Raw genomic sequence first — 25,896 nt, 5'->3', positions numbered from 1 at the left:
TATAAGGGAGAGCAGACCCATAGTATGCTACCTCTTTTGCTCTGACAGGGGTTCAGAGTGTGCTCCTGTCCCTCTCTCCACAAAAGCAGTCCTATGTGTCCTCACAACCCCGCAGGCCAGAAGCCAGTGGCCACTGTTTCCAGAGGGGACCAAGACCCGCAGCTTCATAATGAAAGGCAAGAAGATCATCTTTCAACACAAGGTCCTCTGCCCTTAGTGGTGGAAATAGTTCATCCCACAAGTGCAAGCCCTTCTCCCTTCCACTGATGGAAAACTCACAGTGCTACGTGAGATTCCACAGTCTCATGCCACTCAAGCCCCTGAAGGCATCACCATTGGACTTAGCAGGGCAAGAGAAAGTTTATGGACAGAGGCCTCAGCTCCAAACTGGAACAAAGCAGCTGTACCAACACAGCCTGGTAAGAAAGCAAAAGCAGCATGAATCACTGGCAGCTCAGTGTGCCAGCAGCAGCCAACAAGCAGTAGTTTTTTCTTCTAAACCCTTAGTGATTCTCCAAGTTTCAGAGCACTTTAAAAAGCCCTTATGAGTGTGGAGCAGGATTTGGGATTATTAAACTAAGTGAAATTTATGTTTTTGCAAATCTCTGGGAGGACTTCACATCAAAGACTGGTCTTGAGAGATATTTTCAGTCATTAATTTTCATTGGCTTCACTGAGGAGGTGTATCTTGTATATAGCTTAAACTGTTTCTCTGAACCACTTTAAGAAAGCTACAGGGAAGAAAAGCCTGTCCTAACAACAGGTGACCCTTCATTTGATGCTCCTATTACATGGGATCTGGGGTAGTCTGTATCTCTGTTTTGGTCCAAGAAGTCCTTTTTCAGGGCAACACTATTAGGTTTTATGAACTTCCCTTTACATATTTAAAGTGACTGTAGTTCCACTGTAGTTATAATTGTTCCAGACACACATTAATTTTGATTTATTAACTTATTCAATTTCCTGTATTGTAGTCTTGCCCACACTGTAAGTAATTTACTGTTTTAATATTGTGGGTCAATACTAATCATATCATCTGTAAGTTGTTTAATTAATAACAATTAGCACCTCCCATCTAGAGCTCATTTTCCTGAATGAGCACTGCTAATGTGATTTTTCAGAATCATTACCTGTACCCACTCCCAGCTGACTATTCAACATGTTTCACCAGTAAAGACACTTTAAGCAGATACAGTAGCTTGTCATCTCCCATGATTTTATCAATAATCTTTTCATATTTACTTTTCTTAAAGCCTTGGCCCTCCAGCTGAGTAATATCATGTGCACCTCATTTTCAATGTAATAAAAAAGTATTGATACAGCATATGGGTGTATGAAAAGAGCTTTCCAGCATAAGCAGCAGCTCAAAAACCAAAGGGTAAATAAGAACTAAAATGGTCTCTCTACAGATGTGAGTATAAATTCCTTTCCTTCTTATGATTTTAAGCTAACTTCTGTTTTTTCTGAGCCCACCATTATCTTTTAATATCAACCACTGTCTTTGCTGTGGTGTTAAACAAGGAATGCACAGGTATAACAGTATTCAAGCCTCTTTCATATAGATCTCTCCAACCCCTCTATGGTATGACCACTTGGTCTTTCATGTCAGCAATAAACACAGATATTAATACTCAAATTAGTCAATATCTATTTGCAAACCAAATACTCATCCTCTATCAGTTTTTCACCAGAAAAAAAAAAAAATAAATCTAGTTTCTGAATTTAAACTGAAATTAACCCCCCAAAACCTTCACATTAATATGCAGTGACGTGTCCAGTGACACAGCAAAGGCAATGAGTTGTTACACTTCAACAGACATGGATTGGTCACATTCATTTTAACACAGGAGCTAACCAGGAATGGAAAAGAACTAGCAGTGTGTTGGAGGTGGGAAAGCAACTCATCTGCACAGTGGCTGGCCAATCCTGGCAGCACATCCTCCCGGGTGCTGAAAGCTTACCTGGGCTTGAAAGAGGCTTAGATGAGCTCCTACAAAAGAAATCCTTCCAGCACCATTATGGAGCACCTTTACTGGGGAAATTCTTGCTGGAAAACCCCACTGTAGCTCTGCTTTCCTCTGGGTGCCCACCAGTGTTTTGGCCAGAGGACAAAGCAGAGCCAGAGGCTGCTGTATCCCCACCTACTGCTGGGTGTGATTCCTGCCAGCAGTCTTCCCCTGCGTGGCTTTAAAATCCAGAAGTGAAGGCAAGGGATCAAAAATCCTGCCAGAGGATGCTACCTGAAGGGCTCAGAAAAGCACTGCTAGCACAAAACCTCCCCGCACCAATGGAAGCAAAATAAAAGACAAAATATGCACAAAGCAAATTTATACAATATAACCCAAATGATTGCTTTTCATCCGACTTCCTACTCAATTTCACTATGAGAAAGGTATCTTCTGGGTGTAACCAGCTTAAGTCACTGGCAAACCACACATCACTTTTGTTGCCATATTAGCATAAACCCAGACTTTCCGTGTGGTCAACAGAAATGCACACAGGACAGCAGCTCTTGCGCTCTCACGACCTCCCAAACCACCCCAGGAAATGTGGTTAACCCCACACAAAGTACGGCAATGCCAGCAGTGACACAGCAAACAACATGACACAGAAAAAACCCCATCAATATTACTATTTTTACACAGATAAAGTAATGCAAAGAGAGGTGAATGAAGAACTTGAGCAGAATGGAGAGCCCCACAAAAGACCTGAGCCAGGTCCTTCACCCATCCTTCTTCCTTGTGGTCCCTGGCATGGGATGGTCATTGCTCTTCACTTCACTCCTCACCTTTCCTCCCCTGAAACTGGCTCTGCTGTGGCAGGTGCTCATTCCAAGTTTGCTCTTTCCCAAAGGAAAGGGAGGCAAAGGAGCAATTAATACAAAGTTTCAGAAAAATACCAGACATGGGGGTTAACATGTCAAATGCTGTTCAGAAAGATATTTACCCCAACACAGCTGGAAAAGGTGTTACAATACAATCCTTAACAGCCACTTTATCTTAATCTTCTGTGTTAAAAATTAAAGACTGTATTAATACAATGTCAGACTAACTTAATAGTACTCTTTTATCAAGTTGATATGATGGTAGCTAATTATTAAATGAGTTAATGTACATCTTGTTATTTAATCTACCATGACTGATAGTGAGCTGTGTCAAATACTTATTAGACACTCATTCCCTTTACACCTAGCTAACACTAACATGGCCCACAATTAAACACCCATGCTCACTGCATGGCACAATCACACTGTCCAATATGAGCCCACTAGATATCCCTTAGTCCAAAATGGGAGCCTCATTCTCCATTTGCCTTATACTTAAATTTCTTCATTCAGTTCAACATCAGCTTTTTCATTAAGGTGGTGGCAGTAACTGAGATACAGACAAGATGCTTAATAAACTCTAGAGCTCATCAGGCTCTAGAAACTTCATTGAAACATCCTTGAAGCTTCATTGCAAGAAGCTGAGTGGGAATCCATTGAGACATGGCTTTTGGTCACAGCACTGCCAAGGGAGATGTTTCCTTTGATCACAAGAGGTCTTGCACTGTCAAAGGATGACTGTCCCTCATCAGGAGGCAGCCGCCACAAGGTACTGCTCAGAGCAAGCAAATTTCTTCCCCATTCCCAGAACTGTTCAAACTCATGTTGGACGGGGTGTTGAGCAACCTGCTCTAGTGGAAAGTGTCTCTGCCCATGGCAGCAGGGTTGGAACTGGGGGATCTTTATATTCACTTCCAACTCATTCTATGATTCTGTGATTCTTGGGCCACACTCTCATTGCCTTTCTGCACCACCATTCAGTTGACTCAGCATCAGCATTCAGCTGGACACAAAAAAACCCAAAAGGAAGCCACCCTCCTCTCTTCTTCAGCCAGACCCACTGGCCACTCCTTTTCGGGGTGCTGTTAGGGTCAAACTGAGCCTCGAGGTAGGAGCAGTGAATGCTGTTGTACTGAAGCAAGGCTACTGCTCTCGGGACCAGAAAGGGTGGAGAAGAGGAGGGGGAGCAAGATGCAAAGCTCAACATACCTAGTTTGCTTTAGGTCTTCTTGAATTTCTGCTCTTTCACCACTAAAAGAACAATTGCCAGTCAAACTGACAAGCAGCCTAATATTGCATTCACCCCAGACATCAAAAAATACACCCTTCCTTTGCAGAAACTTCTCACAATCACCCAAAGCCACCAGCAGAGTGGGGCTATTTCAGACAGGCAAGCACTTTCTGAACACTTGCATGAGCCATCCTGCTAACTCCCCAGCCTGCCCCATCACTTTGGCTTTGTTTCAGCTCATGTCTGATTTCAAACCTCCTGGGCAGGGGAGCATGTCTGCAAGCAGCCCTGAAGTTCTGACTGCGTGTGAGCTTGCGAATGGGATTTAGCAAAGCGCCTCTGTGTCTGTTTATACCTCTGGAAAACATCCCAGTGGGCTTTCAGAGGAATCTGAAGGCTAGGAAAATGAATGCTTTGAGTTATTCACACACCACTCTCACTTCTCTGGAGAAGTTTTTATAACTCCTAGCAGGCTTAGGACAAATCTTCACCAGGGCTTTCGCCTTCTGTATTGTAAGATGGGCTTGCAACAGGCCAGGGCATTTTGAAGTTCTTTCTACTGGGAAAAATCAAGAATGGAGCAACTGGGTATTTTATTTGTTGACTTACTTGGAGGAAAGGGCAGAAGTCAGAAAGTATAATATTAAAAACCTGTCATAACTTCAGCTCATATACCGTCTCAGGAAAAGGCTTAGTCCTAAAAATGGAAGAAAGTTGTTTGTCTGCTCATAAAGAAGTAAATTGAAAATAGATTAAAATACAGACTGTATAAGAACAGCTTCCCACCTGCCTATGAACGCCTAAGGGAAATTACCTGAAAATGCAGAAATTGTTATACAGATCAAACAAAAGCACTTATCTATAATTACTGGACTTATCTGTTTGTCTCGGGACTAGCAGCAACAGCTCCCATTGTCAGGAATAAATACAGTGCTGTGATTTGTATTCTCTTCTTCTATCTCTTCCACCAAGATCACTCATGAAGGACTCAGTTTATTAAAAAAAATGTTTCCTTAACTTCACTAAATAAAGGCAAATTGAAGAGATTTGACCAGATACATGAGGGAGGGAAAGAGAGCAAGAAGAAGAACCAAAAGCTCTTTAGAGAGGATTTTCTTTCCTTTTAATAACTTTAGAGCAGGACCTGTTAGTATTTCAAAGACTTTTGAAAGTCACCTGGGAAACTCCTCACACTTCTGGTACGTCCTGGCTCTCATCCTACTTATTCAATAAATAATTATTAAAATTTTAAGTATTCACAGAGGAAACTTCCTGTTGCTTAGACTGAACAGGCTCCTGCCAACTTGACAAGCCAACACTGCACTGACGATACCGAAGCCAAAGGATAATTATCTGGTTTATATGAAGCTGAAGGAAGTGAGTGCCCTGCTGGTTTGTAATCATTTGCTGTTGGCCAGTGGCCATAGGGACTTGTCTCCATCACACACCCTCAAGTTTACAGCTTTCTTCTGGGAAAAGATGTGCCTGTGCAGCTCCCACTCAAAGGTGAAAGTGGTTAATCATGCTCTACTACTAGAGTTAAAGAGGCAATTTTAAATACAAAATAATAGAATACCAGAAATATGTTTTTATGCCCTAGGTATGCCCAAAATGCACCTCAGTGTGCAACCTTGACATCCAGACAATTTGTCTGTGTCACATTTGGCGCTACATGCAGATGAAGACCCTTCCTGCGTGAGCAGTCACACCTCCAACTGCAAATGCTCACAAGCCTACAGCCATATCCTTGTTCTATAGCTATGGCTATGTCTTGTCAAGCTATGGCAAGCTTAGGACAAGATAAGGTTTGTCCAATAGCCATAGACTTGTCCTGAGAGAAAACAAGTCACTCCTGCCTGAGCTACCACCCAGCACCACTGCATCCCCAGTGTCACCGAATGCTGAGGTTCCAGGCGGGAAACAAGACGACTGTGCCCCAATTCCTGCACTCTGCAGCCACCCCTGCATGTGCCAACACCTCCCTCCCTGCCCCACAGGCTTCAGCACCCAGCGAGGGACCAGGCACAACCCTTGTGCTGGGGCCAGGGTTGGAGCTGTTTGCCATCTCTGTCACATTTACACTTGCAATGAGGCTCTCACGTGCAAGTGGGCAGCGCAGAGGACAGAGCATGGGGCTCAAGCTGTGGGGACAGACAAAGCTGAGAGGGATGGGGATATTGGAAGGATGAGGTAGGACTGCCCCAGGGGGGTAAGCTGCATAGGCTTGGTAATCAGAGCATCTCCCAGTAACTTCTAAGCCATGAAACTGTCATTATGTCAGAGAGGATATAATTGCTAGAGGAATTATTTAGTTAATCATCAGAGGACAGATCCATTATGAAAAAAAAAGAAAAGCTCTATCCACGGGGCTCCCAAAAAATCAATTACTGAAAATGGTCTACTGGGGCTCCCTGGAACCACTATTGGCTTAACTGATTATTTCTGTTTTAATACAAATCACACACTCCCCCTCACATTTTCATCCACCCACTTCCTGGAAGCCAACCTGATGCCTGTGCCTGGATAAAATATTCAATCAATCCCAAATCAGTGTTGCTGCAGCCTTCTAGAGATGAGAATTTAGCTGTTAGATATTTTTGAGGCCTTAATTGTGTCTTTAGGTGCAACACTAAGCTCCTCCTCCAGCCCCCCAGACAAGAGTATGTCCCAGAAAATGCTGAGCCCATTATCCATTTCCAAGGATAGCTCCTCCATCTTTCTTTCTTTTTCTCCAAAGATGGTAGAAAGTTGGTACTAAGGTGCACCACCAAACTGTGGTGCCCTTCCATGGAAAAAGGTCCAAGCTCCAGTCATCTTCCTACCGCTTTCTCCTCAGAGGAAAGGCGTAAACAGAGAAACACATGTCTGAGAACTGCAAGTCTTCAGACAAGAGTTAGGATGAATTTCTGAATCAAACACACTTTTAGGATAAAATTGGATTTCCCACCAAGCAACTCTTTGCAAACCTTTGGCAAGCTTGCTTTTTTGGTAAGCCATCTAAAATCAAAATCCTTGGATGAGGAGGAGGGAGAAAGTGATAAATTTTGGTTATAAAGATATCTATTTTAAATCTCTCTCCCAGGAGTCCATCTCATGCTCCCTGGACAGATTTTCCATCAGAAACTGACCCACGCATCCCACCCAGAGGTGGTGCACCTGCTTAGCAATGTAACGCTGCACTGCCTAAGCACAAGAGCCTGTGGAGAGAGAGAGAACCCCACAGGGTGAACCCTTTTAAGGAACCCCAGTTTCCCAAACTGCAGCAACCATCTCCTCCTGCCTCCAGCCTCAGCTGCTGAGGAGGAGCATTTCATCATGCACCATGGTCAGGGGGCTGACAGGGGAAAAAACATATGGGAAGAAAACCTGAATCCTGATAGCTCTGGAGAGTTTCTAAGCAAGTATTTTTGTATTTGTAAGGAAACCAGCTTCTTTCTGCAGCAGCTGTAATGGGTGTTTGGGCCAAGATGTGGCAGAGGTAAAAATCTTCATCTTGCCTCTGCACTCTTCCATCCTCTGGGCCCCAGCCACTTACCCCTCAGCCTTCTCACCTGGCTTTCTCCAGCCTCACTGCAGTTCCTTACAAAACAAAGCACTGCACTCTCCGAGACAAATAATCAAAATTTAGCTTTTTCTGTTTGGTTTTTTTTCTAAACAATGGTAATTGTTAAAAAATTGTAATTGTATGGTGAGGGTGCAGTAGGCTGTGAGATGTCTGTGTTTTCCCTTTCAAAAGCAAGTGATACTGAAACTAGCCTCTTCTTAACTTCATCTATTTTTTGCTAGCTTTGGGGTTTTCTTAATATGCAGTAGGGAGTTTTTTAGGAAATGTGTTCTTTTATAAAAAAAAGAAACCTTTTTAAAATGCTGAGTATATGCTTGCTCAGATAAATGTGTATCTGAACACACAAGCAATTATCCTATTTTCATACAATTAATTTTTTTTCAAGCTTCTATATGCATTTCCTGCTCATTTGACCATGCAATAATTAATTAGCATTAATTATCTTAGATTACACCTTCTCCATCTACACACAAATTCAATTAGAAAGGCAGGCTTTTTACAGCCCACTTCAGAGGGAGCACCACAAGGAGTAAAAACATTATCAGTGGTGAGGACATATTTCACACCTGCCAGAGTATTCTGAAAAAACTATTACTATTTTTCAAGAAACACTAACACTAAAATCAAAGACAGAAAGCTATGTGGTCTCTGCTGCATCCATGCCAGGGACTGGACCTCCCCCTTCACTGTCCCTCTTTTCCACATCCCTGGGGATATTTTCTTCCAGGAAGAAAGGGTATTTCCTTCCTCTGGATATATCTGTACTTTGGAAGTTCTCTCGCTGTCTGGACCACTCTCATGGCTCTTTGATGTCCTCTTGTCCATCTCCAGCTGATGCTTGGAAACACCCATTTTAAAGCCCTCATGTCCCCAGTGCTCATTACCTCCAGCAGCTCTTTCTCTCCACTTCAGGAGCCAGCAATTATAACTGAGGACCAATATCTAACATTGCTGGTAGATGAAAGGATTTCACCTCTGCTTTGCTAAAAGCTGAATATGTGTTTTTCCATGCTGGGTGAGTGTTTTGGTTTCCTTCAGGAGGGGCATGCCCACTCAATCCAAGGAGAGGCAGCTGGGGAGATTTTCTGGTAGTGTAAGACATTTTCAGCCAAACCATTTCACCACCTTTAGACCAAGTCCTGCAAGACTGAGATTGGAGGATGTTGTGGTAGTCACTGTCCTCCTAAATTATTAGGGATGAGGTGGCAGGGAAAATTATCACTCCTGGATTGCTAATGCTATCTGGATGCTACAAAAAGCCAACCATAAGTCAACATGAAAGGAAGGAGCAAAGTGCAAAAATCCAGACAACGCAGCTTAGCACAGAGGAAGGGAAGTGGTAGCAAAGTTTTCTTTAGAAGACCAACCACAAAAGACAGTGCCCCTGGGAGTGAAGCTTTTGAAGTACCAGCACAAGGAGATTAATCATCTTGCCATTAAAAAAAAAGCAAAATATAGAAAAAAACACATCTAACCTGAGACTGTGCAGATGAGCATCATACTGATGTGGGAGATGAATCATCTGCCACCTGTGCTGACTCACAGCTGCTCCACGGGAAGCAGCTGGTGCCAAAGGCTGTGCTGCTGAGCCCCTGCACCCACACATGAGAGAAGACCCCCCCCCTAAAGCCCCCAAGGAGGGAGGGAGGGAGCCAGGGATGGGGGGGAACATGTGCCATGATGTGACATCTCTGTGCTACTGAGTCAGACCCTGTTCATTGATAAAAGCTTTGGGTACACATGCCATACACATGCATATATGTATACATATGAATCTTCATATATATGTACATATACATGTGTCACTATGCATATGCAGTCATACTCACACCCCAAGACAATACAATAAATTTGGCAGCTGTTGGCACTGAGGGATGTTTGTGACTTCTGAGAAACTGAGTATCCTTCAGCCACGTGTCATAAACCTGTCACCTGGAAAAGGGAAAGGAGTTTCCCCTGAGAGCATGTAAGCAGCTTCTTATCCTAGCCTTCTCAGCAGGGCTTGGTCCAGTCACCATCTCCTGCCCCATCTCTGAGTAGGGGATTAGTTCCCTGGAAGTGTTTAGTGGTGCTCCTGAGATCTCTGCTTCCTTGAAGGGGAGCTGGCAGTGACATAATGCCCCTTTGCCCCTTCCTTATGAAGCTCCTTTCTTTGGCAGGAGCCATTTCCTGCCCAACAGATCTTGCAAGGAACAAACTTGGCCTCTAGGTACAGTGGCAGGTGTGCAGTCCCCACACCTGCCCATGCAGCTGGAGGCTCAGCTGTGGCAGGGAGAATACCACCAACATGCTCTTTCCCAACAAAGCCAAGAGGAAATGGGAAAGGAGGTGGGAGAGACGTGCAGTAGCCACCTTTCCAGTAATTTGGTCTGGTCCCTTGCAGAGCAGGGTGAAGAAGCAAGAGGTTTGTAGGCTGCCTGAAAAGAGCATGTTGAGCCTGGATTTTGGAGCCATGAGCCTGCTGTTCAACTGGTAGTCCTAACTTTGTTCCCGGAGCACTTCAGAGCATCAACCAAAACACCCTTTGGTTCTCCTAGGCTGCCTACATTTGCCTGAGGATTTTTAGCATGTGTCTCCCCAGCAGTGCAGCCATCAGGCAAGCCTGGCATTCCTTTGTCTCCTCAGTTTCCCTTGAGACTGTTTTTGGCAGATTAGATTAAACCAAACTGCCCTAAACCACCCAGCAGTTCTCCCTCCCACCACGTACAAGGGGACCAGCCCCCAGGCCCAGCCTAGCCCTGGTGCAAAGAACTGAAGGAATGAGGGAGGATGGTTTTCACATGTTGATAGAAAGCAGGTTAAAGGATATGCCATCAGCTGGGTTGTAGCTGCACCTTGTGGCTTCCCAGGCCCCTCCAAAAAAGTGTCTTCCATGGAGGAAATATGCTCACCAAACATCCCTCAAGTCCTCAAGCATGGCTTAGGCACATTTAATGCCACTCCTTGACCGGGCACATGTGCAGCCCTCTCTCAGGAGGCAGTCAACAGGACAGCTGTGGTCCATTACAGGCAAAAATGAGGTTGTCAGGTTTTGTTTGCTTATAGAACTTGGTTGTGTAAAGCAGCACCAAGGAGCTAAACTTTGCTGGGCAAATTATTTTCTTCTCACTAGGTTAATGATTTGTATACAGATAGATATGCCAGAACATGGTTACAGTTCATTATCTCATGGAGCCACGACCAAAAATCAGAAAATATTCTCTCAGGACAAAGCAGCTGGGCAGATGTGTTTGTATGATGGTTGCCAACATCTAAAGATCATTCCCACACAGCAGACCTAAGGATGCAAAAGCTGCCCTCAGGGTTGGCATCCCAGCCAAATCCTACAGGAAACCTCTTGACACCTTCACTATTGTGCAAATGAGAGACTTACACATAAGCATTCAGGAGGGGGAATTCATGTCCCCGCACATTTTAAATCCTCTGGAAATGCCTTGCCCGTAGTTAAATGGAGTAAATGCATTAGTGTTTAATGCCACCACAGGCTGTGTCAGTACCTGGCATCCCCGGTCAGGCAGTACCGCCGGCAGCAGCAGCCTCTCACCTCTGGCAGCCGGGAGAGTTTGCACAGGGAAATCTTCCACGAGACTGAAAGGCGACTGCAGGGGCCAGTGCTGCCAGGTGTCTCCAGCAAAGAACCTTTCATCTGGGCAAGGCAGAGGTGATGGGGAGGAGGGTGGGAGGCTCGGGAGGAGCCCTGTTCACTCAGGTGGTGACTCCCGCAGCAGTGGGACGTGGCCCCGAGGGCCAGGATTGCCCGAATGGCTGCAGGAGGCTGTGATGGGAAGAGGGGGCTCTCCCTGTTCCTCCGTGTTTTGTGTCAGGAGGAGAAGAAGCACAATAGTTTGAGGAGGTAGAACCTCACTGTTCATGTAAGAACAACTTCTCTTTCCCTCAGTGTCCCAAGGAAGATTTAAGTTTATCCTTGTGCCTAGCCCAAACTCCAGCTCCATGAGACCTAGCTCCCGCCATGTCCCTCATGCTGTCTCCTTGCACCACAAAATCCCACAAAAAGGCTTGTGCCTCTCTGGGCTGCAGAATGCTGGCATCTCCTTCTCCTATGTCTCCTTGGAAAATAAATCCATTAAGGGACAGAGGATGAGGATGGAGGTGGGAGCAGCACACTGATGTCTCACACACCTAACAAGGCTCGCCCTTCCTCTCAGCTGCCCCTACTGTGGACTATACCAGCCCAAAAGCAAGCTGCTGCTGTTCAGCCCCAAGAGAGATCAAGCCCTTCCCCAGGCTGCCCTCTGGGAACCCATAACATTTCATCAGAACAAAAAAAGCCAGAGAAAAACCCCAAATGTCCCAAACCAAGCAGTCTCGTATTTTTCTAAATGAGAATTTAAATGTCTGCCAGCCTATCTGCCGATAGCAGAAAGCAGATTGCATGTGTAACAGGATGCAATCGAGTCAGACAATTCCAGGGAGAGCTTAATATTAGGACTATTGGCATTCACAGCCTTTGCTAATGCTTAACGATTGTTTGTGCTGATTTGGGTTGGCTTAGCAGTGCAGAGAACAACACTTTCTGTTCAAAACTGAGAGAGACCATCAAGGTTTTTACTGGTTATCTTGGTGGCTAACTTCTTGTAAATATATATTTTCCACACATTAATGTTAAATAAATACATTGACAAAATTCACAAAAAGAAGTCAACTCCCCAGACTCTACACTCAGATGGACAACTTACAGGCAATTTTCCACCCAACAGCATTACCTTGGGAGAAAAAGCGCACCTGCAGGACTCAGAGGGATTTAATGCCATTGAAATCCTGTAAAAAGCATCAAAAGAAGACAAGAAGTTTCTGCTGCCAAGGGCTACCTCTCTCTTCAGGGAAATCCCTCTCTAAATTGCCCCTGTTGCAACTGAGAGCTGTGCTGCTCTCTTCAATTTGGTGTGTGAAAGCCCAGGCAGGTTGGGTCGCACTGTCATTCTCTGAGATTGCTCCCCAGACTTTAAAGTGCCTGTGTATTTAAATTAAAAGCACTTCTCCATGCTTTGGAGGTGAGTTTGGCTGTTCACTGAGCTGTACCAGTTGGTGTCCATCCTTTCTCAGGATGCTCTGCAGTTCATCCTGTACCAGCACAGAGACACTTTGGAAAGAGGTCCCAAGCCCTCACCTCTGGGGAAGGCGTACCAAACAGAGCAGGCATGTGGGGATGGCCACCACACACAAGACTCCCAGCCACATATGTGAGACTGATCACCACTTGCAAGGTAAGTACAGACAGCTCAGTGCCTATTGCTTAGCACCTAACAGCAGGAAGAGTGTCAGCTCCTTTTTGGTGGCTTGGAAATAGATGTTAATCATTAAATCTCATTTAGTGTTTCCCACGGGATGAGGCCTGGCATACTATGAGTGTTTTTTCTAAATCCACTGGAAGAAGGAAAGGCCAACAGTTAAGTGGGGAAAAGTGGGGGGGAAATCCTTTTTTAAAACCTGAATAACCTTGAAAGCCACATGACAACCAATGAATCTATTAGGAGGAATAGCCCCAGACCTTCAGCAGCCTGAAACATCCCACCCAGAGTAAACCAAGGTTTGCTTCTCCCTTCATTGGGCAGGAGCACTGACAGCATCCTGGTTTCCCCACACTCAGGCCAGCCAAAATTTGTGATACCTTAAAACAGGGCCAGTTTTACAGCATGAGGAAAAGGAGATGAATGCAGGCTCCCTGCTTTCTTAACTGTCCTGTGGAGGGGGAGGATGTACCTTGAAAAGAAGCTATCCATGGCTGCATCCTGTGGATGCTGCTACAGCCGTGGTGATGGGGATGCCAACCAGTTCCCTGCAGAAAGGAAAGGCTGTTGCTTTCCTGTGGGACCACAGGGTGGACTGAAAAGGTGACTGGGAAAAGAGATGAGAAGGAGGAAGGATGAGAGGAAGATGAGCCCAGGACAAGGCCTTTACTTGGCAGGTTTTCTTACACATCACATTTCATACCCAGCTCAGTGCTCTGCTGCAGGGCAGCTCCCTGCCTTCACATACCATACCTAAAGACAGAAAACAAACAAGGAAAGCAAGATGGGGGGGCAGGTAATGAGGGCATTGTTAGAAAATGCAAACTCCCTGCAGCTGCTGGATCAACAGAATATGCACACAAGGTCTCTGCTCTCCCATGCTGCTCTTCTCCACTCTTCCCCACCCACAGATACCACACCTGCAGGTGTGCGCAGGCCAAAAGGGCTTGAAGGCATCATTAAAACAGATTGTCACCTCCATGCACAGGTGATGCATATTGGGTACAGCAATGCCATGAGGAGGCTTCAGACAAGGATTTTTACCTCCCCATTGCTGCTGATCTGCACATAGCAAAACCATGGTGTTGGGAGAAATGTATCTATAAGTTTAAAAGGACTGAAATGCCAAAAACATCAGTTCTAGGTGATGTTCAGCTCCCAGACCAGATCTTGCCCACCTTTCCTGAGGAAAGTTTGTCCTTAGTGAGACTCAGACTCTGGCCTGCACTGAAGCCTCAATGACAAAATTCATTGTTCAAAAGCTTCACCAGAGAAGAATAGTCTGAATGAGACAGCACATGGGGGACAGAATAAATGTTATCTGCTGGGAAAACATCATGTTCAAAGTGCAAGAGGAGCAAATGAAAAATTAAGAGCTTGTTTTTCAACATGTAAAGTGTGGGTCTCACCTAGGTTTGGAGTGAAGGGGGATTATATTCATCAAACTTTTAAGCTGTCTTTCCTGAGAGCATTTATGCATACATATATTTACATCCCTGTCACTAGTCTAGTGCAGACACGTGTACACACATACAGTCAGTGTCTGCCTTCACTTGGGATCTGGGATCGGCATCTTTGCCCTCAGCACAGCTGACCTGGTGAAATCCCCCAGCAGATGTCCAGAGCTGTTACAAACATCAGCCTCAGCAAACATCAGCTCTGCTGCCTGTTCGTTCTCTCTAATGCAATTAGGACAGATTAACATGGGTGACTAGATGTGAAAGATGACTGCACCTCACCATCCCCATCCCACCCACATTTATTAATTTGAGTCCTGTCCTTTTCATAAACTTGTTGCTCTCTTGACCTCCCTCAGATGGAGATTTTTTTCTTGCTCAAAAATAAAGAAGAGTTCTGGCAGGGAAAGACAGCCAGCTGAAACAGTCAAAGTCACAGGAGCCCCACAGAAACAGCCCACAAAGTTTCTTTGAAAACCAGGATTCATGTGGGAGCTTCATGAGCTCCCTAGTGGCCTAGCAGCCACCTCTCTTGACTCCTCTGTCAATCCCTGGCTTCAAAAGCCCTGGAAGGACTGTGAAATTAACACCATTACAATTCTTTTTGCATGGGACATCTTGATTTTATCTGTTCACTTTGGGATGCCAGGCATCTGCTCCTGCACAGACCTCCAGCAACAGGGCAGACATCTTCAGGTTTGTGTCATGCTTTAGTCACAGTAACAGCACAAATGGCTTAAAAGTGTGATCCACTGACTAAATTGGACCACACAACCATCTTTTCTTCCTTCTCAGACAGCACAGCCTTTAGGCAACCAGCTAAAGCACTATGATGTGTCTTTTAGACAAACCCTTTTTGGAAAGGCTCTGGTACTTCCCCTGCTAAATTATTCCACAATTTAAGAAAAAAATGTCGCTTGCTCTTAAAAAGGAGAACCTTTCAGGCTGAATTCCTCTAGCTTTAGCCCTCATCTACTGTGTTTCGTTTTGTCTTTGCCTGATTCCAGGTTCAGTCCACTCTCTGGCATCCTAGCAAAGAGCAATGTAAGGTGTGCCCCCTCCTTCACTTATGACAATGTGTTCTGTAACTCCCTAAGTGTGGACAGCCTAGCAAATGGCACATCTCCACTATTTATCTTACTCCAAGTACACAGATTTTATTTTCTGCATGGTCTCCAACCGGGACACTATTGTTCTTCCTGAGACTCTTTAAAAAAGTCTGTCATTTTCTTGGCATGATAGAAACATGGGTGTGTAAGGACTGGAGGTGGTTTCTGGTCCATCTTTGGCCTGTGTGGATGTTTCCTGACAGGCCTTACCCTGCTGAGCCTCTGGTATAATATCTTCTCCAGGCAACTTCTTTAAGTGCAGAATAATCTTTACAGTCAGAAATTATTGTCCTGGCAATAGATGTGCATTGCTGCCTTAGCCCAGGTTTTTCTTGCTTTATTTCCAGAGGATGTGAAGGGCAGTTGATCCTCAGCATTTTAACAGAATTTAACATGGAGCAGATGACTTACCCTGTCCTCACAGCTGCCAAAATCCCAATTCAGCAAACCCTTCTGCTCGGGGGAGAGCTTTGCTGTATAAGCTGTCATTCCTGCAGACCACCTCTGAACTCCCTCATCTAATTTATTACTGGAAGCACAGATCTCCAGCTGGCTGCATTTCTCCATCCAAAGCTTCACCAAGCTGTGAACACCAGAGGATACCTCCCTGTGGAGCACACTTTGCCCTTGGACAGCACCATTGGGCTGCTGGCTCCAGAGCAGCCTGTTCTGCTGATGCCGAGCCTGTGCCCCTCCTGCGGACCTGCGGGCAGGGGGCAGGTGCCCTTCACTGCCAGTGGGTGACTGCTCAGCAACTGCTTGTGCAGCACCTTCCTAAACATCTCCCTTCCCACCAAGGGGGCTGTAACAATCCTCCTCTTGACACCCTCCTCTCCTTCCTCTTTATCTGTCTCCAAAGTAAAAAAATCCTCCTCTTGCTTCCTCATGAATGTCAGATGAAGAACAACCTTTCCTTGTATTTGTCACAAAATTTAACCCCCATTTTCTCTGCTCTGTTTTCCTAAATCAGCTGTGCCCTTCCATATGTGTCTTTCCAAGCTGTAATCTGTCCCCCAGAGTCTCTGTGGTGCCTGTTAAATCCTGGTCTGCTTCTGTGCTAAGTATCCAAATACTTCCTGTTTATTTTCTGTACTTCTGGCATGATTTCTGAAGGAATTAAAACCAAATCTGTTTATCTTTGCTAAATCCCTCTGCTGATAAGGGTATTAGTGTTTTTATTTACAAATGGAAGAGCAAGACAAAGTAGGACTGGAAGTAAAAATCTCTTAAATTGAGTCCCTAATTTGAAATGTCCTGAAAACATCCAGCAGTTTAATTTTCTGAAAATGCCAGATAAATATCCTCTAAAATTCATGCCTCTTAAGGTGCTTCAGTTTAGGGACCTCCAACCAGTGGCATCTCCACTCCCTTGGTACTGAAGAAAATTGAGGATCCTGCCACAGAGGTGGAGAGCTCATCCACAGTTTTTTCGTGGAAGGAAATAAGGTAAGTACATTGCAGGCTATGTGGCAGAGTCCTTGGTCACAGATAACCCTCTTCTATCAGAGCAATTACTTTTTAATGTGTCTCCTAATTTTTCAGAGATGGAATTAGCAAGGCAGACATCATCCCAACATCTATAATTTTATATTTTTTTAACTTTTTACCAGCTTCACAAAGTCATTCTTTTTCTTGTCTCTCAACACCTTACCAAGGGAAGCAGAAGACAGGGCAGGTTGTCACCAACAAGGAGCACTACAGTTGTTCTTCATTTTGACAGTGGCATACTGCATTGGAGGCAGTGGCTGCATGCAAAGGTGCATGTTGCCAGTTTAAGGCTGACCACTGAACATGAACATCCAGCCCTCAGCCCTGCCCAAAGCACCTGCTGATACTAGTGGCCAAAAGCAAATTCCACCTGCATCACCTCGCTGCCAGCCAGAAAGGGGCACACTTTGGCACATTTTGATGACAGAAGAAACCTTGTGATAGTGAAGGCTGCCCCAATAAGCCAGGAAGGCAGCTGCCTTTTCCTGAAAGAAGAATTTGAGGAGTTTTTAAGCTGCTCTGGGTGGAAAGAGCTTCTGCTGCTGCCTCATAGCTGCTGAGCCCTGACAGTATACTCTTCTCGCTCTTCAAATTCTGAGATAAAAATGCACCTTTTAATAAAATGCAGTGACTGTGACTCTGATGTATGTTTGCATCTTTCAGCAGAGCTTCTCAACAGCTTTTTGAAGAAGGGCAGAAGGTTAATTGTGTATAACATCCCCACATTCACCCAAAGAAAAAGGACTGAATGTAAAGCTCCTTCCTTGAGCTGCAAAACCCCAGGCTACTGCCAGTTCATGTCCAAATGGGAGATTCTTCAGGTGTCTTGCCCCTGAGGAGATATGGTGCTGACTCCCTGCCTAAATCAGCAGCAGACGTGTAAGAAAAAAATCAAAGCAAACTGACAACTCAGCTAGGACCACAGACAAACTGCTCTGCCAGAGAAGGAAATCAAAAGAGACAAAGACAGCTACAACATTTATCTTCTTTATACATTGCTTCTAGATTAGAAAATCCACACTAAAGAGATCACCGGCATGCACACATTTACATTGCTTTTGAACACTATTTAGCGGCTTAAATGCATACTGAAAAGCAGTTACCTTTGAATATAGCTTTAATTTACAGGGTAAAATTGATTTAAGCAGAATTTAACTCAATATAATTGTGCCTGCACTAAGAGTATGAATAAACGTGACACTTCTGCTCAAGGGCTGAGAATTTCTGAGTCACAGGGCAATGGCAACCCTGTTGTAAGGTTTGGGTTTCTCATCTGGATGCACTGGGAGAAAGGCAACCAACAAGTCCTACTGAGCTTGTTAAAAAAGACTAATGATTAAAAACAAAAAAGTAAAGCTCTTTGAGTCACACAACCTTGCATTCCCTGCCTTTCCCAGCTCCTGCCCAGGCACACAGCTAAGGCTCCTTCCAAAGACTGGCATTTGCTGAATCACATCCCAGGTGTCTGTATATCAGCCTGTTTAACTGTTTCATCAGTCTCTTCTAGTTTTCCCTTGGCACTTTTCCCTTTGCAAGACTTTCTTAGGAGCTAGCTTTCATTATATGCCAGGCAATCACAGGCTGCACCGCAAAAGGTGGCACATATCCTTGGCTTCTCTCAGTTAACAGCAAAACCTCTTCCTTCCTAATTGAGTGATGAACTATAGAAAATGACCAAATTCCTGATACCTAAAGCTGCATGTTTAAATATATACATTGGAAAATATCTAACTGAAAGGGATCAGTACTGATTACTGAGACTGTCACTAGTGTCACCAGCAGACATCAAGCTCACCTGGAACAGAGACACCTTTCCTCAGTGCTACAGACATGAGGAGCCTGTTTTCAGATACCTAATTTGAAGATATGGTTTCAGGAGATCAGTGCTCAGTGACTCCTTCTTCTTCAATCATGGTGTTCTGAGGAATGTGAAGTTGGTTTCCAGGGAGAAAAGACACTGAGCCCCTCTCAGGGCCCAGCAGCTGTAGGAATTTAGCCTTCCATCCATCCTGTTCAATTTGTAGTTGAGTAAAAGCCATGTTCAGGGACAGAGGAGAGAGAGGCCCTTGAAAACAAGCCACTGTTCAAACTGGGACACTTTTTGGTAAAGCTGAGAAGGCAGAGTGAACACTACTCACTTCCAGCAACAGAAGCACCAAACTACTACAAAAGCCTCCTGCTCCCATCCCTGCTTCACACAGGCTCTGCCCACACTGCCAAGCAGGGCTCTTCATATGCAAGGGATCCATCACTGTCACCAGCAGAGACCAGGAGGAGCACACAGGAGACTCCACAGCCTCGGCCACCTGCCTGCTCCCTTAGCGCTGCTGCGGAGCCGCAGGGTAAGAGCTGCCAGCAAATGAGGTGATGCCGAGCAGTGCAGCAGACCCCATGGGCAGCACTCAAGGATCCATGCCAGGATGCCACCCACAAGGCTGTGGAAGGCATTGAAGATAAAGAGAAAACCAAACATCAGTAGAGAAGGCAGAGAGGGAAAAAAAAAATCAGTAAAGGATTTGGCAGCTGTAGCCTGCCTTTCTACTGCCCAGTCCACCCAAGCCCTAAGCTATTCATGTAGCTGCAGGGTTATCAAAGGATTTTAATTACTCCAACAATCAGAGAATAGATGGATTCAACTACCAAATGTTGCTCTAGCCCAGAAATTCAGTGAGAGATGCACATTGTCACCTACAGGACCTGACACTAGTGCAGCAGTCCTGGTGGCACTTCATTGCTCAGTGATTCTGAGGAGGGTTAAAAGCAGTTTTCCTCCCCAGAGCTGGACTCACTGATGGTGTAGCTTCGAGCCACCTGATGGTTGCGTAATGCACTCGACAGAAACACAGCACAGCTCACCACACTGCTGTGACAGGCATTTGCCTGTGGGAGAACATTCAGCCACAGCAAGCCTGACTGATGGAGTGAGACTGGTTTCCCTCTCTGCTCACAGGGAGGTGTTTTGGGGAAGGGCAACCATGCTGCTCCTGTCCCCCTGAGAATGTTGGTCTGTGGTACTGGGTTGATGCACTTGTTTTCCCAGCTTTGCTGCCTTTCCCAAAGGTGCTGCCGTCCAGGAGTGAACACAAATGAGCAATGCTGTCAGGCTGGGGAGTAGGATGAGCAGAGCAGGAAGAATTGATTTTGATCCCGAATGTCACCAACTCAGTTGCATCTAGGATCTATACACACTGCTGAATGCTCTTCCTTTGCAGGTCAGCTTCTGGCCCTTCCTTGGAAGGTTATTACCAGAAGTCAACAAAGTGCCACTCCTCAGGAGTCACCACAGATCTTATGTCTATCCCTCAGCCCAGACCTTCCCCTACATCCCATAAGTAGAACTTCTGCTTCTCTTGCAGGGAGGATTCAAGATTTTACCCTTACAACCAAGAAAAAGCAAGCTTGGGATCCCAAAGAGACAATCTGTACCTTCAGAAAAGGTCCTCCTGCTTCACCTTTGCTTAAGCCTCCCTCACCCCTTCTCCTCTGCCAGGGGCTTCCTTGCTCCAGGGCATTCATCCCAACCATGATCCTGGGGGCAGGAATTGCCTAGCAGGGTGCCAAAATTCAGGTTTTCCAGCCATAAATGCCTGAGCAATCACGAGGCTACAGTCACCTTAGAGCCATAAACACTAAAGAGCAGCACAAAGATATCTACAGCCACTAGGAAAAGCCAAGGGCTTAAAAGTTGAGCCATCTACAGCTCTTAGGAAATACACATCTCCCAGACTAACAGCACTGGGCAGACAACACATCACAGTATTCCTGCAGGCACCCCCAGCCACTGGGCACCTCGCTCCCAAACAGACAAACAAAACTCCTACATGTTTACTCATCAACAACTCATTTGTGCAGTCCTGGAAAAGCCCCTTCCTGTCCAGGGTAGGAATGCAAAGACATGACAAATAGTGATCTTTGATGAATTCAGGGGGTAAAAAGTGAGGTGGCATCCTGTCATCAACATGAGTCTGACAGGCCCGCCTCCTGCTGCCTGCCCCAGCATCAGTGTGATCCTTCAGCTCTGAGGTTGGACTCTCAAGCTCAAGGATGAGCAGATGTCTCAGGACCTGAAAAAGCCCTGCTGAAAGTATAAAGCAAAGCAAAACAACAGCTCACTGAACTGGTCCTGTTCCCTTTCTCTCACCTTGTCCCTCTAGGCCTTCTGGTGGATGCTGCTGTGATCCAGACATGGGCCCACGAGAAGTCAGGGCCCCTTGTGACAGAGACAAATGTCTTCTGGTTAGAGAAAGGACATGAGAGATTTTCTGCAGGCTCATCACATTGCAGCAGACAGTCCTATGGGCTCCAGAGGGTTGCTCAAGAAGGTGAAATGGAGTATCTAACAAATTTCTTCCCTCTCTCCTCACATAGCTGTTCGCACTTTATTATGGGGGCAAGACAATATGGATAAAAACAACATGAAAAGTTGAAGTCTCAATAGAAACAATTGAATTATGGCTCTGAACTGGTTATTGCAGAGAAATTCAAAATCAGAGTTCAATTTGTCCCTGCAACCTATGTGAAGTGGGTAGCTAATACAAATCCACTTATTCTGCAACATGGGGTACAGGATGAAATATTATCTGCACTGTACATCTCTCTGGATGTTTCATTTGGGGCTTTGAGGAGGCCAAGTACATTACACTCCTTCAGTAAGTCAGTCAGGTTTGCCCTCTGCAGCTTTAGGAGGAATCTGGCTGCAATCTGGCCACCCTGACATCCTTCACAGTGAGCAAGCTTTCCTCTAGCAGAGGGGGCAGGGTCCACACTCTTTGAAAACACTGGATTAATTGTGTGCAATTACACGCTGTACACATAAATGCTCTAATTGTAGGATGCTTTTTACCTGATGTTTTGCCCGTGAAAAATGGTGTGGTTGGGATAGCTTTAGAAAAAGCTCCAGAACATTGAGCTAAGTGTGTTTTAGCACATTTCCAAAGAAGCTGCATATATGTTTCTTACAGAATATACTTGCTTTGAGGAATGCATACAACTTAAGTCAGGGAACAGCATATTTGAGAGGTAAATAACTTTTTGCCCCCAACTTTTTAAGGGTGAAAAAAGTGTGGGGGGTTTTATGTCACTTCTCACAGTGCTCATGTTCAGTCACCTTTCTCCCAGTTTGATAGATACAGCAAAGCAAAATGTGTCAAAATATCTCATTCAATAAATACATTGAAGCAAACAGAACTACTTCCAGGGAGAATTTAGGTTCATGTCCCTCCCATCAGGCTGCTAACAGATACCAAGTAACACACATTATAGAACACACTGCATTTGACAGGGGTACGCCCAACAGAAAGCCATTGTCTTGGAAGCCAAAAGATCCTGGTTTGTCAAGATGTTAACAGGATGGCACCAGGTCACTTAGGAGGTTTGTAGGTCGAGATAGCTGACCACAAGCTGGTGGTGCAGGGGAGGCTCCAGTAAATGTGCCTTGTGCTCTGGGAGGCAAGATAGTACTGCTGGTTCAGCAGGACTGCCCTGAGTTTATTGAGCCTGGTAATTACAACATGCTGTCATTAGGGCAGTAAAGTTTAAAGAGAGAGAAAGTGTGAGAGAGCAAAGAATAGGGAAGGGAACCACACCTATGTCAGGAAGCATTTAAAAAATGCACGTGTTTCTCACATTCATATATGCAGGTAACACATGCATGAGTGGTCTTATATCTCCAGCACAGGAGCACAGTCAGAAAATAAAAGAATCCCAGCTCAGTTTCAAAGTCCTGCTTGTGGCTTTTGGGTTTGGTGATTGTTGGAGGAGTTCTCTTTTTTTTTCCATTTTACCCACCCCTTCTGTTACCCAGGTTTGCAGCTGCTTGCTCATGCAAAGAGAAGATAGGTCTTTGCTCCGATGCAGCAGTGTCCTGTCAAAGCCAGCCACCTGCCTTTTCCAGCCACAAAGGGCTCACGGGCATGGGAGGAATCTGAGCCATGCAAAGGAGGGTCACCTCACCCAGAGCAATGCAAATTGCTGGAGAAAAGCAGAGAGAGAGAGGCAGGCCCTGCCAAACCCTGCCAACGCTGAGCCCTGGTTGGGCAGAACGAGATGGTGCAGAGGATGGAGCTGTCTGCAGTGCCATAAGAGAAGACACAGCGCTTTGAACCCAGTGAGAGACTGAGCAAGTTCTTTCCTTGTCATGTCAGCTCGATGTGCCACACCAGGGGATAAAGCAGCCCCAGACTTTAACAAAACAGGCAAACTTAAAGAAGTCTTAAATACTGATTAAAGCCTGCTGGAAATCAAGCCAGTGCTGTGAAAGCACAAAAAAGGGGCAAAATTGAGGCAGACCTTGACCAGTTTTTGCATTATTTACTTTTCCAAAAAGAGAGAGACCTGAGTCTATTTGCATAGATCTAGGCTGCACGAAATGCTGCTGAAGTCAGCTCTGCAGAAGTAAATACAAAGGTCTTTGTCAGAAGTCACATGCGTTTTCTTACAGGATAGGCTAGCCAGCCCAGCACCTTTCCAAGGGCTGGGGAGAATGAGCCGCCTCAAAAAGGTACAGAAGTGACATTCTGTCACCATCACAGAGATATTTTAGCAAGTTGTAAGGGCAAACTTTTATCTCTAGTGTACTTTTGAAATGTTTCACAGAAATTAAAGTAAAACCAAAACTCAGATAGCAACCTGTGATATGAAAAACAAATTACTCAGTGATGATCTGAACTTCCTAGAAATCACCCTGATCTGCATCAAATGCACATGATTTGTCTTCTTGCTGAAGCCCTTTTTCACCAGTCTGCCTGTGCCAGGCAGGGGACAGATGGAGATTCAGCATTTCTCGGGCAGCACCGATGAACGCAGCGCTTGTAAACCTTCTCCTGGCACCCCCTGGGGTGAAGGACACACCGGAGAGGGAGAGGGGGTCTGGCCGGAAAGCTAAAGCTCTCCTAAAATCCTCCCGGGCCCCGCTCGCGTCCCGGACAGGCCGGAGGAAAGCAGCCTGCAGGCTGCTCAGCTCGGCGCAGTGGGGAGTAGAGGGAGCCGCTGGAGGGGAGTCCCCGGGGTCTGGCCGGCGCTCGGGACTCCGGGCGGTGTTTCGGCTGTGTGAAAGCCCAGCGCCGGTTCCCAGAGAGGAGATTTTGCATACTTTTACTGCTGCTCCCACCAGCTGCCCAGCCGAAAGGGCTCCGGCTCCGCCGGTGAAAGGCGGCGAGCGGCGCACGGAGGGGATGGCAGCGGGGACCTGTCCCCCGCCGGCGGGGGCTGGCAGCCTCGGGGGCAACACCCACCGCTCCCGGGGCTGCGGGGCTGGCGACGGCAGCCAGAGCTCCTTCTGCGGCTCCAGCTGTCGCGGGCACGACACCGTTCCTCCGGCCCCAAGCCACGAGCCACGAGTTTGGGAGCGGCGCCGCTGGTCCCGCACCGAGCCGCGGGCTGCGGGCGCTCCCGGCAATGAGTGTCCAGCTCACGCCGCGCTCAGCAATCCCCGCTGGCGGCCCGCTGTCTGCTGGCACGGGGCTTCATTTTGGGGAAGCCTGCGGAGATTTTGTCGATTTCCCCCCCCCCCCCCCCCACTTCTCTTTCTTGGCTTTTCATTTACGCTGTCAGCGGCCACCGAGCACTACCGAGCTGCACCGCCAAGCCTCCCGCCACAGCCCGGGGAGAGCAGCCCGGGCACAGCAGACGGGCTCCCGGGGCCGTGGGAAAGCGCCGCCGGCCCCCGGGGACGGGAGGGATGCGGGACGGGGGGTGTCCCACGGGGGGTGGCGGGGGCTGGCGCTGGAGGGCGGTACCCTCCGCCCCGCCCTGTCCCGCGAACCCACCGGCGACAGCAGAAAAGTCGGGGGGAGGGGGGGCAGGCAAGAGGGCGGGGGTGGGAATCCCCAAAAGGCCGAAAGAGCGTCAGCGGCCGGGAAAAAAGCCCCGCGCGGTCGGGACCGGGACGGCGCCGGTGACGGTGCTGGGGGCGCCCCCGCGCCGCGCGCTGAGGGGGGCGGGCGGGGGGGGGGGCCGGGGGGAGCCGCGCCGCGCGCGCGGGGCGGTGCGCGGGGCGGGCGCCGACGTCAGGGCGCCGCGCGCATATTGATGCGGGGGCCCGGCCGCGCTCGCCAAGGAGCAGAAGGAAGCAAGATGGCGGCGCTGTAGGAGCGGGGAGCGCGGCGCCCGGGCTGTGCGTGCTGGATGTCGGCGAGGCTGAGGGACGCGGCAGAGGTCAGAGCGGGATCCCCGCGCCGGCCGCCTTCTCCGCCCGGCACCGCCGGGAGGTGTCGCGGGGCAGCGCCGCGCCGCGCCGCCGGGGGTCGGCGAGGAGGGGGCGCCGCCGTGGGTCCCCCAACATGGCTGATTGACAGGGGCGGCGGGGGCGCCGGCGCCCCCTCCCCACGGGGCCGGACCCGGGCTTCGCCTCGCCGCCCCTCCCCGCGCCTTTGTCTGCGGCCGGGGGACGGCGGCCGGAGGCGCCCCGGCTTTGTGCCGCTCCCCGGCCCCGGGCGGACACAAAGGCGGGCGCAGCCCGGGGAGAGGGGAGAGAGGCGGGGGGCTTGTGGGGCATGGGGAGGGCGAGGGGGTGGCGAGCGGACCGCGGTGCCGAGGGGCTCGGGAGGGAGATGTGCGTGCGGGCGAGGCGGGGGGCTCTGAGCGAGGCCTCCCTTTTTCCGTGCGGTGATCCACACGCGTGTTTTGCCCGCGTTGCTAAACCCCGCCGTCGGGGCACAATGTGGCCCCGGGATGAAAAGGAGAATCACTTTCCCGAGCGTGTTCCCCTAAAATAACGCTTTCGGCGAGGTCAGGCTCGTTCCCCGCCAGATGACAGACAAGAGCAACAACCTCACCACGCCTGAGTCGGACGCGCGGCAGTGCGCGCTCGCTCGCTCCGCGGCGTTTATCGGCGTTAAATCACCCCCGTAGACACCAGCACTCCCTTCTCGTACCCAGAGTTAAAAGGGGGCTTTTCGGCTCGCTGTCTGAGTGCTGGAAATTCAGCAGACTCTTTTCTGCTAAGTAATTTTCCTTTTCTGAGTGAGGTGAAGG

The 25,896-nt window shown here is 47.5% G+C and overlaps 1 protein-coding gene across 1 annotated transcript in view; it reads left to right on the top strand.

Moving 5' to 3' along the window:
* The first annotated feature begins 24,888 nt into the window (after positions 1 to 24,888).
* Positions 24,889 to 25,896, top strand: part of TET2 (tet methylcytosine dioxygenase 2) — a 70,998-nt gene continuing 69,990 nt past the window's right edge. The window contains exon 1 of the mRNA XM_086888294.1: positions 24,889 to 25,077. Within this exon, the coding sequence (XP_086744420.1) occupies positions 25,048 to 25,077 (30 nt within the window). The 5' untranslated portion in view covers positions 24,889 to 25,047. The remainder of the gene's footprint in view (positions 25,078 to 25,896) is intronic.

The sequence above is a fragment of the Cyanistes caeruleus genome, chromosome 5, assembly GCF_971803275.1.
Source record: "Cyanistes caeruleus chromosome 5, bCyaCae1.hap1.1, whole genome shotgun sequence".
NCBI lineage: Eukaryota > Metazoa > Chordata > Aves > Passeriformes > Paridae > Cyanistes > Cyanistes caeruleus.
This window is presented reverse-complemented; position numbering and strand designations above follow the sequence as displayed.